The following is an 18,643-nucleotide window of genomic DNA, read 5'->3' as shown; positions in this document are numbered from 1 at the left end:
TAGATGCAACTCTGATCAATGATTGAACCACAATTTAAATATCCCCAGTTAAGCAAAATGTCAAGAAATTTCATTCAGCTTCAATCTGTTTTAAAGTTATAACTCAGGAAAGTGCTCTGCTGTATGCTTAACCACTCTTCCTGAATTGTCATGACACTTTCTTTATCTGGTGCTGAAGTTCCTGTGATTTCACATACAGTTTCAGCCCCTCATGCTGACATTAGGAAGACCCTCACTGAAGACCCTGTGGTCACTTTTGGAGTTCTGGTCCCCCACCACATAAAAGGCTCGGTAATGCTACACTTGTAGGCTTGGCAATGCTACACTCACTAGCAATATGACCAAAAAAGACTTGGGGGTCATGATTGACCACAAGATGAATATAAGCCACCAATGCAATACTGCAGCTGGTGAAGCGAACAAAACTCTGGCTTGCATCTACCAATGCATATTGAGCAAGACGTCAGGATGTCATCCTCCCACTGTACTCAGCCTTGGTGAAGTCACAGCTGGAGTACTGCATCCAATTCTGGGCTCCACATTTGAGGAAGGATGTGGAGAAGCTTGAGAGAGTCCAGAGGAGAGCCACACGCACAATCAGAGGGCAAGAAAGCAGGCCTTATAAACAGAGTCTGTGAGCTATAGGACTCTTCAGCCTGGAGAAGCACAGACTCAGGGGTGACTTGGTGGCAGCCTATAAGTACATCAGGGTTGTGCATCAGGATCTGGGGGAACACCTGTTCACCAGAGCACCCCAGGCTGGACATAAGGAAAAACTTCTTTACTGTCTGAGCCCCCAAGGCCTGGAACAGACTCCCCACAGAGGTGGTGAAAGCACCTACTCTGGACACTTTCAAGAAACATTTGGACGCTTACCTTGCTGGGATCCTTTAACCCCAGCTGACTTCCTGCCCTTGGGCAGGGGGCTGGACCTGATGATCTCATGAGGTCCCTTCCAGCCCTAATGTCTATGAAATCTATGAAAAGCCATGCTTACATGTGACCCTATTCATGGAACCTTTCCAACCATGCTAAAACATGCTGCTATGTTTCCCTGGTGGATTAAAAGGGTACCCAGACAAAGGGAATGTCAAAGAACTATTGTGTCAGGTGGCTCTAGAAAGGAAACAATTTTCAACTGCCTGATGTAAATGTTTTGGGACAGTCACATAAGAAAATTAATTAAACTAAAATAGACAAAAGTGTCAGCAATACATTCTGTATGAAATAATCCCCAGAGCAATTAATTTCCTCCATTATGGACATAGACCTCTGCAATCTGGATAACTAAAGATGTATTTAAATACAGTGCCAATAATGTGCCTGTGTGTATGTGTAGCCTTCACTGCAATTAATTAGGTACAGGGGAGATGATTAGTAGAACGGATAAATTCATCTTTGCTGTAATTCAGGAATTTTCATACACAAAACACATATCAATGGCAGTAAATGGCCAAGCATAAATAGTTGCACATTGAATACATGCTACCAAGAGTACTAGCAGTGAGTATTTATATCCCTTCACACTTCCATTGTATGTACGTATGCTGTCAGAGCCAAGACCTGAAACTTCAAAGGAAAAAAAACAATCAAATTTGAACTGGCTGCCTCCAACTAAAGTTTTTCCATATGAGGTTAGTAACATATCATTCTGTTTCCCTACGCATGGTGTGCAATAGCAGATCCTAACAACTTCAAATGCTTTCAAATGCCTTCAAATGCATCACTGATTTATTGTACAGACCCTTTAACTTAAATTGCTCTGATATTCTCTTTTTAAGTTTTTGAACATTGGCAAAACAGCAGAAACTAATTTGTTTCTAAAATTTCAACTTCTTTTTGCTATTTTAATAAAGCAAAATTTGACACTGTTTAGCTCCTTTCTGAAGACTCTCCATGGGATAATTGACAAGTGTAAGCCTTTTGGGTCTTTAATCCTTGCAAAAGTGCAATGGAAATGCAAGGAAAAATCAGAGTTTTACAAAACTGGCTTCAAAAATATAACCAATCATCAACCCATAACTCTGAGACTGTGACACTGGAGGTCTGAGGTAGGCCTGTATGAATAGGGAAGTTGTCAGTTAAGATTCGGCCGATTCAGAGGACAGTGATTCTATGTGGTGATTCGAATCACTGTCCCCATTTGATTCAGTTGAATCAGAATCATAGATTCAGTGCTGATTCGGAGATTTGGATTGGCCAGGGAGAGGCAGGCACAGCTGGGTGGCTGCAAGTTCTCTCGCGGCTGCTCTGGCTGTGCCTGCCTCTCCCTGGGCAGAAGGAGCCACAGGAAAAGCCCCCATGGCTGCCCTACCCAGCCCCAGCCTCCAGGCACTTCAAAAAAAAAAAAAAAAGCCCCACACTCACCAGCTGCAGCAGCGGCTGCGGGGTCTCCTGGCAGAGCTCCTCCACGCAGTCCCTGATCTCCGATTGCCCCCCTCCCTCACCCCAGCCTCCCAGGAATTAAAAAAAAAAGCCCTGTACTCACCAGCTCTGGCAGCGGTGATCAGGGCCTCTGGGAGCTCATAACAGAGCCCCCCCATGCAGCATGGGGCAGTGGGGGGCAATGTGGATTGCCTGCCCCCCTGCCTGGCACCTGCACAGCAGCTGTCATATTGCACGGGTGCAGCGTGGCTCAGTAGGGTGCCACATGCTGTCTGGGTGCTGGGGCAGCTCCAGCAGTCAGCCAGAGTCCAGCACCACTCAGCCCCAGCTCCCAAACAGCGTGCAGCTCCAGCCCCCTGCCAAACTGTGCTGCACCTGCGTCATGGTGCAGCTGCTGCATGGATGCCAAGCAAGGGTGGGTAATCCCCACTGCCCTGTGCTGCAGGGGGGGCTCTGCCACGAACGCCCAGAGGCCCTGATTGCCCCTGCCAGAGCCTTTTTTTTTTTTTTTTTTAATTGTCCAGATGTTGGGGCTGAGCAGGGGAAAGGAGGGAGATCAGGGAGTGAAGGCTGTGTGGGGGGCTGTGACACATGGCCCCAGAGCCTCCACAGCCGCTGCTGCAGCCGGTGAGTGTGGGGGCTTTTTTTTAAGTGCTGGGAGGCTGGGGCTGGGCAGGGGATGGGGCCGGGCAGGGCAGCCATGGGGGCTTCTCCTGTGGCTCCCCCCTACCCAGGGAGAGGCAGGCACAGCCAGAGGAGCTGCGAGAGAACCTGCAACCACCTGGCTGCCTCTCATCAGCTTATCTGAATTTTTTAATCTCTCCGAATATTTTCTGAATTGATTAGAAGGCTTCGGATTCAATTCAAACCTTTTAATGGGTCTCCCAATTTGATTTGGATTTGGAGATTCAGCTCCCAAATCAGGCTGAATCTCCTCCAAATTGAATTGGCTACCAAAGTTTTGTACAGCCCTAGTTTGAGATCAGGTCACTTAGGCAAGCTCCTCAATCTATCTGTGCCTCGGTTCCTCATCTGTCAACTGAGAGTACTAGTATTCCATTCATTCTTTGTCTCATCTGTTTACATTATCAGCTTTTTGGGCAGAGATTACTATGTGTACATTCACCATCTAGCAGGGCCCCAAACTCAGTAATAACACCAATATGACTTTTCTTATTCACAATTCTAGTTCAACTAAACAAGTTCTTAATATAAATGATTGTTGGCCTGCACATAATAAAAGTTAGCTCTGTCCAGAAATCTACAAATACATATAAAACAATTCTGCTTTGATACTAGGATTGTTTTACTGAAGACTGAACAACTTGGCAACCATAAGGAGAATGATTCCTCAAGATTCAAGCAGCTGAGGATCATCTGCCTGGACTATATTTGGCTTCCACTTTAAAGAAACACATTGTTTCCAACCATTAATTGCTTGTCTCTCATAACCATATCTATCTTTCCTAGAAATATAATAAATATGACAGAAAAAATGTGATCTACCTTTTGCCGGTTAATCACCACATAGAAACGTGCTCCTCAGAGTCCCAATGACATTCACCTGCTTGTCACCAGAGAGAAAGTCTTGGCCAGATAGTAAGACTCTGGGTTCCTCCTGATTCTTTCCTGCCATGACTTGATGTAAGGTTATTTTCAGTGGGGTGTTGTCCACCCGAATCCGACCTTGACCCGGCCATCCCACTAGTGGGCTCGGCTCATCAAGTAACGAGGGGAAAAAACCCAAAAATCCCTGGTGTGCCCGGACCCTTCTCCACCTTCTGCTCACCTGAAATTGTGACCTCAGCTGCCACCATTATTGCCGATCCATCTAGGTAATTAACGCACTGTGGCAGTAATTGATGATCTGCTGCAGCAATTAATGCTGTGTTGCGTTTCCTAAGCTCCTCTGAGCTCTCAGACCAAACTGGTCCACCACCCCATTCCCAGGGTGTCTTTTCAAGCTGGGCAGTAAACAGTTCTACTTGGTCCACGTTCTCTCTCTCTCTCATCTCTCCTCCCCACACTGGGTCACCAGGCCAGAAATAGATCCTGGGACTCTGGAAGAGCCAATCTGGCTCACCTGATGAGCTGGTAAAGTTGGCTTCAGGTGTACCAGGAGTTCTCTCTGCTGTGTGACCATGGCCCTTTCAGGTAACCTGCAGCCGGGATCAGCAGGCTCCTGTGAAGAGGCATCACCAGCCTCTTCACACCTCCATAAAACCATCATTAGAGTAACTTAGGATTCACTATTAACTTACCAACCACTTCAAGAAATACAGTGGTTAATTGGGTACCTAAGGATGAACACCATTTGGGATATTACAGAAAGACTTTGTAGCATTGCACCTATTCCACAACTTACTCAGATACTCATGAAAGTCTTTAATGCTTCAGCTTAAAATCAAAATTCATATACATTTATTAACCAGCACTCTCTTTTGTGAAACAGTATGTGATCTAGAGATTACCTCTGGAGCAAAAAGTCAAGAATCCAGGATTCTGTTAATTCTAAGCCTATTTTGTATGATTTGGGGCAAGATATGCCTGTTTCTTTGTATCCACCTATACTTTGACCAATGAGCTGAAGAGCTTAACAAATCAGTTTCTGTCTTTGATGTCAGGACCTTGGATGAAAGGTGCAATGGAAGTCCAAAAGATTTTATATACATATCTGTGTCATCTGAGTTTTTCATGTAAAATGAATATCAATTTCATTGTCCTTAGTAGACCCCATGGTATCTCTGGCTCTTAAACAGCTGGTTGAAGGGTTAGTTGTTTAAAGCCCTTTTGAACAGTAAAAATGTGTACCATTTCCTAAAGATAGTCGGACTCTAAACTTGTCTTATTGTATTACTCTAAACTTGTCTTTCTGTATTACTCTGTTTTTATACTGCATTACTTCTCCAGTGGCCAGCTCCTTAATGCATCATTATCAGGGGATATATAACAGCATCAAAATATCTTGATGGAAAAAATAATATTTTCTTGGTGGCTGTATATAGTAAAAGAGTCCCTTAAAAACTATTTTGACTTCTACATAGATAAATGATTATTCTTCAACATTACAATGCTGAAAACTTGATTTTGACCTCTCAGCAGCTTTTTGTTTATGATAACTGGAAAAAGGTTTGTTTAGCAAGGGACTTGCAAATAAAAATGTGTTTAGCAAGGGCTGATCCATGGGGAAATTAACATTTTTAAAATGCTGAACACAAAAAACCTTGTTGATCCGATTAATTATGATGACAAAGTGTTCATGCCTCTTCAAGAAAAGCAAAGGCAGTTTGTACTGCATACTCCTTTCTTTTTCCTCTGATTACAGCTGCATTTGCTTGTTCAGCTGCTTTGAATTTCCAATGACATGAGTGTTTCCTCTCTCTACACCTGAGCTCAGGGTCGAATACGAAAATGAGGCACATGCCTAGGACCCTAAATGAAGAATGGGCCCAGTTGTGTTTATTTCACATATTACAATCAATGAGTGAAAAAAGTAGGGGTCCATGAGTTTGTTGGCCTAGGATCAACTAAAGGGTTAATCCAGCCCTGCCTGAGCTATCCAACTTCTAAGCAGCTGGAGCTGAACACCCCACAGATTTTACCAATGGAGGCCACAGGCTGGCAAGCTGTACCAAGGTGAGCCATGGGACCTGGGCCATGTACCATGAGAGCACCCCTCCACCACCAATGCACCACAGCTGCATGGGCACCTTCCTCATTGCTCCACAGTGCAGCCCCAGGCTTTCCCACAGCTTCCCATGCCATGCTGCAGTGCCCTATCCCCTGGGGCCATGTAAAGAAATGGAAGCTGGAGGAGGGAAGGAGAGCCTGGAGACTCTGACAAGGAGGGAGCAGAGGCCAGGGAAGAACACAGGGGCTGCAACTTAACACCCTGCAGATCACAGGCAGCTCACAGGCTGCCATTTGGACAGCCCTGGTCTACACCATAGTTCTCAAGCAGTTGGCCAATAATGGGGCTGGACTACTGCACATTAGCTTATTGCATGTAAACATTTGGGGAATAAACTCTAAGGCCTGGGAATGTTTTAAGGGGGCCTTGCCAGGGAGAAAAAAGTTTTTAGCTGTCATGAGACTGTACATCAAGATTCTTAAGTTTGATCTTAAGATACCTCCTTCCCTCCCAGCGTATGTTTCAGAGATGATCCACCTCAGTAACTGATTCTTCATTCAAGCTGAGAATTAACAGAGAGGAGACAAGGGGACCTGTTGGGTATGAAGAGGGATTGGGAAGCTGTTGACCTGCTGGTAGGGAAGGAAGCATTTATCAGCACTTCCTTACTGTTGGGGTGTGAAGGACAATATAGGGGGTCAGGGATAAAAATGTGGCGCCGTTTTGTGATTCAAGAGTTGAAAGACAGGAAGCTACACAAGGTTCTTAGTGTCTGAGATCATTTTTGCATAGCTACAGAAGAAACTCTTACAACTGTTTCCATAATAAAGCATAAAGCTCAGATCAGCAGGAAAAAAAGGGAAGTTGGAAAGCCCCTTATCCCATTTAAAGGCAAAAAGATGATTTTGTCTATTCATGTCCCATTTAGATACAAACAGTTCTAATGGACTGCGTGAAACCTTCTTCTTATTATTATTACTGTGATCAAATTAAAGAACATAATCCACACAACAGACAATTATTAATTCACGGGACAATATACAGCAGAGGTGGGCAAAATGCAGCCTGCAGGCCGGATACGGCCCACCAGGCCATTCTTTCCAGCCTGCAGGGCCCCTCAAAAATTTAGAAAATTAATATTTATCTACCCCTGGCTGCCCATCATGCAGCCCTCTATGGCTTGGCAAAACTCAGTAAGCAGCCCTGATGTATAGCATATTTTACTCTATGTGCATTTTGTGTAGTGTTATTAATAAAGAGGTTTGCACCCATAACATGTAGTGGGTATTGTATCTTGAAGGCAATTTTGTGAGGCACATATAAATATTGTAGGGCATTCAGAAAAAGACCTCATGTCATCACATCTTAGGCATCTGCTATTTTATATTAAATATTAATTAAATAAGCAATCAATAAATACATATTAACATATTAACCATAATACCTGTTCTGAAAGAGCTAGTAATGCTGACTTCTATGGGTATTAAAGGAGTAATTTTCAGCCACCACGAATCTGAACTCTCAGAAACAGATATTATTCTTCTGCATAACTGCATACTTTGATGCACGTGCTATAGGAAGTACAGTGTAATCAAAAGCATGGGAACCTTTAGCAAATATGATTGCAAAAGCCCTTTTGCAAAACAACCACTTATGACCCATTTTCCAAAGATAACTCCAGCCTGCTCTTCTTGGGCATAATTTTTAAAGGATGTCTGTGGTTTTATTTTCTGTTTTCAGTCAATAAGGCTTTGGCAGGGAAGATAAGATGGTCTTGTGAATAAAGCACTGAGATTGAGAGACCTAGATTCAGTTTCTGGCTCTGACACAAGTTCTGCATGTGGCCTCGGACAAATCACTTAGTATCTCTGTGTTGTAGTTCCTCACTGGTGAAAATGAGATAATACTTCTTTTCTCCATAAGGCTTTTATTGAGGATTCAACTGATCAGTGTTGATGATGTGCTCAGATACCATAATAGAGCTTTACACTGTATGTGCCTAGAGACATATAAGGCATCTATACATGTGCTCCAGGGTGAAGGGGGAGACACTAATTAAACACTAATAATTAAAGTGTACACAGCATCACATGTATTCAGCATCCTGCACTTCAAAATGGCAGCAGGGTGTTTTAACTAAACTCATCAAACAAGCTTTAGTTACAGAGCCCCTGCCACCATTTTGAAGTATAGGGAACTGAATATATATGACGTGGATGCTGCTGGAGTGGGCCAACTGGAGTGTACACCAGCAGACTCACTTAATCAAGTCTGCTCCAATGCATGTGAATTAGAACACATCAAAGCAGACATCCAGCATGTGCATAGAGAACTGCAATAGCAGATAAAAGACAAAAAAAAAAAAAAATTCAACACACTCCCAGAAGGAACAACTACTAGATGTCTGGGGAAAGTAGCGCTAACAGTCTCATAAGTTTTGACCAGGAACCTAAATTTGCACCACATACTGGATCCTGATCTTGAAAATTCAACGAATCAGTGGGAGCTGACTTTACGCACATTGTATGGTTAGAAATGTCACATGGGATGTAGTAGGCAATGTGGCAATGAGTATGGATTTTCTTCACATTTAAAACTATGTCTGAAGCCTACCAGCTTAAACAGTGTGTACCTGCTGGCTGGTACTGCTTTGCCTGACATCAGAAGAGCAGTGGCCAGCAGGACAGAACGATCAAGACAAACTGAAGATGCGAGACACCCGCTGTATGACCATCCCGCAGCATACAAACATCTGAAGTCATGCAGGAGCTCTCTCACCAGCACCCAAACTCTCAATGACATACTGAAGGAGACATGACTACAGCTGCAGAATTACAGGCTGAATAAAATACCTGACAGTGGAAAAAATGGACATTCCAGTGACTAAGTCCTTATCACCAGGGGCTGATGAACCATGGCAAAGGTGGTGATGTCTCAGCTACCTATGTACTGGAGTTGGATCCTCCAAGGAACTAATGGAGAAGTGGGGCTACACCAGGGGCAGGCAATTATTTCGGGTGGAGGGCGGCTTACTGAGTTTTGTCACATCATCGAGGGCCACATGACAGGCAGCCAGGGGCAGATAAAAATTAATTTTATAATTTTTTTTAGGGGCCCTGTGGGCCAGACAGAATGGTCTGGTGGGCCGCATCCGGCCCGTGGGCCGCATTTTGCCCACCCCCGGGCTATACCATTGGTTCAACCACCTGTGACTGCAGCACAGAGCCTCAGACTATGAAATACCTGCTGCAATGGCTGCTGCTTGAAGGCACATGTACAATGAAAGATCTCACAAAGTACAATAAACGAGCACAAGCAAGTGTAACAAAATGGTCAAAAGTGGTATAAAGACATTAGAAGGAGAAAACTAGGTTGAATAAAATACTAAAATGCTATGTAAGGAAAAAATTGTGGTTGGGTAAGAAAAAGAACCCAATCTGTGCAATACTGGCAGGTCACATGATCCTGGGTCTCACCTCTCTGTTTGCAGATGTTTCTGCAGATCTCAAAACTCTTCCCTGTAAAGAGTTTAGGAGTGATTCTTTCACCCGCTAATGCTCTTCATCAATGATACACAGACTAGCATGGATCTGGATGTTAATTATATATTGTATTTACTGCTATATTTCCAGGAATTCAAGGACACAAGACAGCTGCATATGTACCATGGAAGGGCCACAGTTATTTCAGTCAAAAGGCCAGTCATCCACAAAGAGGATACAGTATAGTCTCCCAAACTACCCATGCGGTCAGAGGTTATTCCTTCCTTGCATAGTTTCCCACACACATCTAATTACTCTACATTTCTACAGAGAAGTGAATTACATCTTCAGGGTATCTTCCTTTTATCACCTCACTAATATGTCTTAATAGCTCAACAAAAGCTTAAGATAAACAAACAAGCAAAAGCTAAGAATGTATCCTTTACCCCAACATCTGGGTAGGATGATTCTCTTTGTGGTTGAAATTAAAATATCTTTAAAAAATATTTAACTAGAAAATAAATAGTTGGACAACTAATAGCTGTAAATAGCCAGTAAAAAAATAAGCTATGGGCACTTATAGATGTGCTATATTCAGAACTGAGTCTGATCTTTACAAGTGATTATAGAGAAAGCCAGTTAATGTGAATCAGCTTTGTATCACAGCAAGTTATTTAAATATGATAGAGTTCATAATAGAAATCCAAATTAGAAATGAGAAGCTGAATTATTTCAATATTTCTACAGGATTAAATTGTCACAGACTCTTCAAGATCATTGCGGTGATTCCTTCTTTTACCTAAAAACCAGATGACTCAAAGTGTGTGAGTAATGTGTAGCTGACTTCTCAACACCTGTGTGGTGTAGCACTGCAAAATACTCACCAACATTTGCTGGATGTGAAATGTGTCGGCCCCAGTGGCAGAGAGACGGTTTGGGAATGAAATGTCAACAAAAGCTTCAGGGAGAGTGCTTGGTCCAGTGTTGTAAACCTTTAAGTGTTAAAACATATGTAAATATATGAACCCGTATGAAAAGTAATGAAAGGCAGAACTAAAATTCTCTTCATTAACATTACACAGTCACTCAAGTTAGGTAAGGATTACAGATGAATTTCTAAACAATGTGATCATTTTGCCAGCTTTTCAAGTCCTCTTCAATAAAGATTCTCTTGCACAAACCAGGGGCTACAGAACCAGATGCTGCTCCTCTGATAATATGCTTCTCTAATACACTAACATATATAGCACTGAGAGACACAATTACAAGCCATCAGAGTGCCAGTTACCAATATAAATAACATGTGGCTTTTGTCCTTAATATGAGGACTCTGTTAATGAGTTCTTTTTTAGTGTTTTAATAATGCTGTCCAAACAATGCAGAGAATACTGCTGTTCCTGTTCAACACTGCCTTTTTATTTGATAAACACTGTGCTCTATTTTGTCCATGTTTGTCTTAAGGAGCAAAAGCCAGATCAGTGATGAATATGGCTAGTGCAAATAGTTGGTTCATTGACCAAGTGAATAAGAAAAGGATTTAAACAACCACTACTTCACTTATGATGTGGATTTTTTAATTGAAAGTAAAAATTAGGCCATGATATCAGCTTTCTGCAACAAATGTTGGATTGTTTGTTAAGAGGACAAACATTTCTAGTGAAAAGTGATATGTATGGGTTAAAATAAAACATTACTAGCTGAAGATCCCTGATGTTTGTGTGTCAAACTTCCCTGAGGAAAATGAAATTGAAATTACATGCATTTTCATTTCTCTATGGTTTTTTGGGGGGGGGGGAAAACGTTTTTTTACCAATCTCCATGACCCTGTACATGCACACACAAGTATATGTTTATATAAGAAAAACTTTAAAAAAAAAACAAAATTAGAGTGATAATTTGTTACCCAAGCATGTAGAGATCTACACCAGTATTGTTGTGAACCTGGTAGACTGTAAACATTAAAACATCAAACCATTGTGCTTCAAGCACTGTTTATATTTCAAGGAATGCATGAATGATAAAGAGGACTGGTGCTTAATGCCAAGACCTTACAAAAAAGCTGAGGCACAAGGAAAGGAAAGAGATCCCAATTATAATGAAGTGTAACAAATACAGAGGGAACATAATGTAACAAATTATACATTTAAAAAAGGAATAATATCACCATGATCAGGAAGAAGAATTAAGGATAAGTGTGAAGACACATCACATGACTTGCAATAGAGCAGAATACTAGGTCTTTTTCTATACAAACATCTTGACGTTGAACTCAATACAGATTTTGATACATTCATCCTGCCCAAACTATAGCAATGAATCTCTTCCGTTGAGAAACTCTCACTTTTCTCCATCTGGAAAGTTGAATGCGTGGCGGCAAATTATTAAAAAACAATTAAGCAAATTGTGATTAAAAACCATGCTTTGGCCATTATGAAACGCTTCTCTCTCTCACACATACACACACACACACACAGTCCTGAGGTCTATCACTTTACTGGACAGCAGGCCTGTGACTTGTTATAGAATAATTTTCAATTGCCATATGGCAAACCCCTCTTGTATTGAAACTTGTATGTATTTGCGTGAGAGACAGAAGATCAGGATATATTACAAATGTATAGATGTTATCTGTATACCTGATATCATTTGCTTTTATTGAAAGTAATCACCTAGTCAAAGCATTGGTACATCTGGTCTTTATCTGTGTCTAACCAATAACTGACTATGGAAAAACTGTAAGTCCTAAAGAATGACTTCAGAATCACAGGAAGTAATTGCTTGGTTCACAAGATCTTTAATAGCTTAAAATCCCAGTCCGAACACAGTTAAGGGCAATGCATGACAGTAGGGGCTTAATTGTTCCAGACTATACTCTGCCCATGAATGAAGACATATGTTACCCATTAGGAGTTAAAGGGGCATCATGCCTAGGAGGAAAAGAAGGAGAGAGGAAAAACTTATTTACAATACTCAGCAAATGACTAGCCCACATCTGTATGATTCTTTCAATCCCTAGTTCCACCTAGTGGTAAAAAAGCATTTGAAAAGAAAAGTATAAAATGGAGCTGCAGCAACAGAATCAGTTAGTTTTCATTTCATCACAAGATCTGGTTCTAACATGCAGTTCATATTAGCTGCACCAGGAAGCCCTTTTTCTATGTGAAAAGGATGATTTGTAAGTAAGTTTAAGATACAGCGCGGCATGCTTAAAAGGAACCCTTCTCACCTCTACCCTCTGCTATCAAATTCTCACACAGACACATATGGGCTGCAGATAGCTCAGCCCCATTATTTACACTACTCTAGGAGTAAGCACTTTGTACACATTTTCATATCAGAGGACTGAAAAAAGCATGTCTTTTGAGTGGGCACTTTCTTGGTCTCATAAATGAATGCTTCCCATTCCTTAGTTCAAGCACTATGCCACTGAACATGACTCCAATTGAGTCTTCACTTTTAAATCCTGGCTTGAACGCAAGATGCAATGAACAAAGGTTTAAACTTGGTAGGGGGGTGAAGAAAGGGAAAACAGGCCAAACAACAAATTTGCAGTTTCCTGCTCATGAAACTGGGATGCCTTTTTGATTCTTTAAAAATACATTACGGTAAAGAAACAAACACTACATTAGTTCACTGTGAACATAACATCTTCCAAGGTAGGCATACTGTGTTATAATAATGAATGGTCCCCACACAATGGTCCCCAATTCCTTAAAATTCAGAAGGCCACAAAAAATAAAATATGCTGTGAAGAGGGAAAACTGTATAAGTGGATTGACTGATTTTACCTGAAGAGTGAAGTTGAGGGGTTGAAAAATACATTCATAATTCTCCAACTGAACAAAGTTTGATGTTTCCACAGAATCACCATAGACAAAGGATGTGGGCGAGACAGCTCTGAAAGATTAAAACATCAGTTCAGTTACTTCTGGATGTTTTCAAGATTAGATACATTTGTGGATGGAAAGCCTACTACAGAGTTCATCCAGTTTAGCTCAGTGGTAAGGAGACATTACACAAGGGAGACCTTCCAGTCTTACTCTATCATCTATGATTTGTTCCCCTCTCAGCAGTAATACATTAAATACAGACAATAGTAACGGTCTCTGAATTTAATCCTGCTGCTGTTGTCACCCATTTACAACCTAAGCACATCACTTGCTCTTGAAAATGCTCTATTAAAAGGATGTCTATTGACCAGTAAGAGTTGGTTTGGGCCTTACACAAACATGTCTCTTCAATGCTTGCTTTCTGTGAAGAATTATGCAATCAAATTGACAGGGATAAATGCTTGCGGAAAAATAATGTCAATAATTATAATTTCACATGGGTTTTTGTGACAACCAAAATACAGATGTGTTCACGCAAGTTTTCATGTCACTGACTCATAGGGAATTTCTACAAAGTACAGAGTAGTGTTGTGTAGAGATGCCCAAGTTAGAGAGTGCCAAAAGCAGTACAGTTGCTTTGTTGCAGAGCTGTGCCCAAGTTAATTTACCTTGTTTCTGAGTATGTGTTCAGGACATGTTGAGAAACAAGGTAAATGAGACCAGGAAGGTCCACACACTAACACAATTTGTGCCATGCAGACACACCCATAGATCCTAAGACCTCAAGGGACCCTAGTGATGATCTGCTTTGACCTCCTGCATATCACAGGCTGGAGGACTTCCAGGAATTAATCTTTGTTTGAACTACAGCAAAAATGTTTATCTGATGAGGCTACTAAAAGTAGCATCATCTGATTTGTCCAATAAATTATAACCCACCCACTGAGCTGAAATATTCAGTTATTAAAGGTATTTTTCTGTTGGTCCTCAGAGGTTTTTTAAAAATATGTTTAATGTAATGTTTTAATAAAACAATCAGATCATCAGCTGGTAACAGAACTATCTCACTTCACAACAACAGAGTACTTAACCAGTTGACTTAAATTAAGCAAAACTGAAAGGAACAACTTTTGCCTTTTGCAATGAAGAGTCAAGGAATAAAATGCATAAACAGTGTTGGAAACAGACTACAACCCAGGTCTCCTCAATCCCAGGAGGTGGACTGCAGAGAGACTTCCTTCCCCTCATTTACTATCTCTCTGGCAACAACTCTGGATTTCTTAGTTGCACCTAGCCTATAGCCTGGTGCTTAGGGCACTCTCCTAGAAGGTAGGGATGAGGTTTGAACCATCTGGGGGCTAAGGAAAGCACTGAACCTGGGTTTCTCGCTTCCTGAACAAGCGGCTGTCACTGTTGTGATCTGTGCTGAACTCAGTGCTTCTGGCGCATGTTAGGCATGTGTGTTAAGTTCATAGCACATGTAGGTCCCTCAGTGGTTTTAGGGTATGTCATACTTGTAGACAAGGATCTTTGGATAACTCTGATATCTTTTATTAGACAAACTAAACTAGTTGGAAAAATGCTTTTTTGCAAGGTTTCAGGTACCCTTCTTCAGGCAGTTGTTTTGTACTCTTCCTGGACTTCAGACAACAACTGCAAATGCTTCCTCTGCCTGAAGAAGGGCGTTTGTACCCAAAAGCTTGCAAAGAAGAATTTTTCCAACTATTTTAGTTGGTGTAATACAAAATATTGGATTTACTCAAAGAACCTTGTCTGCCTATGTCTTTAGACCAACACTGCTACAATCAACACCCCTGTCATACCTGCAGCATTCTGATGGAAGGATGCTCCTGAGTATGCCCTTCCTGCCTGCTCCTGCTTGGATGAACCAAACCTGCAAACAGAGTTGCATCCCTGCTTCTGGTGTGGCCCCCTATGGCCAGTATCAAGATCATTCTCTCTGGCATGCTTGAGACAGTCTAATGGTGGCTTCAGTGTGGCATTTCCTTATCCATAGGCACAGGGTGGGCCTTAGTTATAAATATCAAACAGGTTTCTGCGTGATAGGTCTCAGATGCTCACAGCCCAGTCAAAATCAGTTTTAGGCATAAGTAATAGCAGGAATTTAGGTACCTAAGAAACTTTAGTGGCAAAAATGTAAGTACCCATAGACTATCAGTGACCTAATGTGGCTAGGTTTGATTTCTGTGGATCATTTACTTGGATTTAGAATCCTAAATTTCTGTATGTAAGTGTTTTTCTCAATCTAGCCATTAACTCTTTACCAATCATCCAAGATATTTTCATGTAGCTACATCTAACATTTTAATCAAGTAATCAATGCTAATTATATAGTGTTTATATCTCCTGAAACTTAGAAAATATTCCAAAATGTTTTACATTTCTTGGGCTTCTTTTTTTTCTCTTCACAATAACTCTTTTTTTTCCACAACATTTGGATTTTTACAACATTTGGATTTCACTAACTGATGGGCAGAGACCCAGGGCAGAAAAAATTCTTTTGCTCATGTAAAATTACCAACTATGTTGAGAAGCAAGGGACTTACCAAATTAAATTCTGAGTGTATAACTGTTTCCATGACTATATATTCAACTCTGTTCTTTTAAGATAATGACCTTTATGCCCCATTACATCGATGGATTGTTTTCTCTGTATGTGGGAATTTTTCTACTTGTCAGTCATACGCAAAGTTTAACAAGTTCAGAGAATCAGGTCATATAAATACAAAATCAAACTACTGGGGATGTGCAAGACAATGCCAAATATCTTGTGAGAACAGGCTCTCTCATAAGATCTCTAGCATGTCCTACTTCTCATAGGCATAGAAATAACCACAAAGGCAGCCTTTCTTGTGGTATTGCAACATAAGCCTTCTTGGGCCTGGAATTACAAACATATCCCAAAAATGAAAAAAGCAAAAACAAAAAACCCTAGACTTTTCCCACCTCAAAAAGGTTTCATGTGGAGATTTGATTGGGGGGGGGGGGTTCCAAGTAAACTCACCCACACCTTTCACATATCTGAATACTGTGAGCATTATTAGTTACACAACTTTATTTCTTTGTACTGAGATATCCCAAACTTCCACTCATCTGACTACAGTTAGCAACTAAGGGGAGTTAGGTGACTGTCAATATTTACTTCCTGGGTTCAAATGACCCACTCAGGGAATGGAGTAAAAGCAGCTGTTCTATAGATACACACCCCAACTGGGAAGAAATTGTAAACTACATTGGCCAAGTGTAGACCATTTTTCTGCACTAGTGACTAAACAACTTTATTCTGAGTCAAGAGATAGATTGCTGGCTGGAACTAAACTATGACTCTACAGGGCTAAGTCTGGTAAAATTTCAGGTCCATTATTTTAGAGGCAGGAGTAGATGCATCAAATGTATGACCTGGATTCTTTGCAAGGTTAGGTTCCTTATCTCCCTGCAACAATGAGGTTTGCAAACTAGCTGGTGGTACACACAGCTTCAGCAAGCAACTGTGTGGCTTGTCCTTAATTTGGCAACCCCACTCTGAATTAAGTAGGCTGTGAACCCTGCCACTGCAAATACAAGTAACAGTCTACTTGATCATTGTATGAGATCTAAGCACTGGGGGATAGTAAAGGTAGAGTGTTACATAGGGGTACTGGTTGTAGCTGTGTTGGTTTAAAGATATGGGCAGACAAGGTTCTTTGGGTGAATCCAATATCTTTTATTAGACCTCAATTAGTTAGAAAAAATCTTCTTTGCAAACTTTCAGGTACAAATACCCTTTGTCAGGTTGAGAAAGCATCTGCAGTTGGTCTGCGCTCTTCCTGGATGAAATAATAAAAGATGCCAGAAGCCCATATGCATGTGAGAAAGCCAGTCAGCTAAAAAGGTATTTCATTTCAGATGGTAATTTGGATCTTTCTTGTTTTGTCAAATTCCTTTTGGACAGGGAAAGCATGCAGAGTAATTCTGATTGAGTAATCAGTAAGCATGCAGAGTAATTCTGAGTAAATCTGAAATTAAACAGCTAGACCTCACATGACTTGCAGAATCCAAGAACCCTTTGGCCTGATAAAACTCAGCCATATCTTTAGGCAAACCTCAGGAATGAGATTTGATTCATTTGACATTTTCTTTTCTTTTTTAATTTAAAGATCCGCCATGTTCACGAAACTGCAGCAATTTATATCAGTCACTAAACTATCTAAAGTTATGGGGGAGAGGAAACATGCTGAGAAGGTTACTGAAAGAAGAAGTGGGGAACTGATAAATAAATCTTAGATAATGAATGAGGATGTCCTGGTTGCAGAGTCTGGGAACCAGAAACAAGCAACATTCTGGTCACATATAAACAAAGAGAAGAATGCAATTTTCCACTGGATGGGATTCACATGTTATTGTTATGATAATTTTTTATTATTATTATTTATTTGATAATTGCTCACTTACCCAGTGATAGAAGAGTCTACTTCATGCATCAGAGGTACAGCCAGGATGAGAGTATTGTCATGTAGAGAGTCAGTATGCTCTAGGTTTCCACTGTGTTGAAAAGGAAAAATAAACAAGCTGTAAATCCACAGCCTGGGCAGTAAATCACAAGAATAGCTAAGCAGCTACTTTCTCATGTCTGTCTTTTACTCTGTCTCAGTGATGTTTCTCCTTACTGAGCCTCTTAAAGGTCAAGGGTTACATTTGTAAAAGATATCCTGGGAGGGGGACACACACATATAAAACTTATTTGCAGACTGTTGTGAATGTACCTATCAGACACACACTGAGGATGTACCCTTAATACAAGAAGCATCTAAATTCATGTAATGTGAAATACTAAAATAAGTCTCCATCTGACAGAGTGGACACAAGAAAAGGAATTTAAAATAAAGCTTAATATCTCATTTTTACTTACCTGATTGTGTATCAGTTTTGAAAAGATCTCGGAACAGTTTTGAAGTCCTACTCTTCTCAGTTTAACAAATGAGGCTACAGTTGGGCAACGTTCATTAGCCTTAATAACAAGTACACAGCTTGGATCCCCTGCATACTGATCTAGGCACATACCCTTAAAAGCCAAATTTAGTCACATATCAAAATGTATATTTTGTTTTTAATTGGTAGCTACTGCCACCAGTGAACAGGCAAAAGCAAGTAAAAGGAGTACATATATCATCGTGCATATAATTAAGGCAATTTCTTTGAATAGGAATTTTTTGGATAATAAGTCTTGAAAAGCTTCAGAACTCCAAAGCATGCCACTAGTATCATAGTGGGAAGGAGAGGGGAGGGTGGGAGCAGGCAGACCCTCTGTGCCTGCC

General features: G+C 41.0%; 1 protein-coding gene across 1 annotated transcript in view; it reads right to left on the bottom strand.

The window, feature by feature from the left end:
- Nucleotides 1-18,643, bottom strand: part of ITGA9 (integrin subunit alpha 9) — a 350,292-nt gene that overhangs the window by 58,453 nt on the left and 273,196 nt on the right. Inside the window, exons 21-23 of the mRNA XM_019534746.1 lie at nt 17,781-17,870; nt 13,287-13,395; nt 10,383-10,490 (exon numbers count right to left, since the gene is read on the bottom strand). Of these exons, the coding sequence (XP_019390291.1) occupies nt 10,383-10,490; nt 13,287-13,395; nt 17,781-17,870 (307 nt within the window). The remainder of the gene's footprint in view (nt 1-10,382; nt 10,491-13,286; nt 13,396-17,780; nt 17,871-18,643) is intronic.

This window comes from Crocodylus porosus, unplaced genomic scaffold, assembly GCF_001723895.1.
Source record: "Crocodylus porosus isolate Cpor-Errol unplaced genomic scaffold, CroPor_comp1, whole genome shotgun sequence".
In the NCBI taxonomy this organism is placed as follows: Eukaryota; Metazoa; Chordata; order Crocodylia; family Crocodylidae; genus Crocodylus; species Crocodylus porosus.
This window is presented reverse-complemented; position numbering and strand designations above follow the sequence as displayed.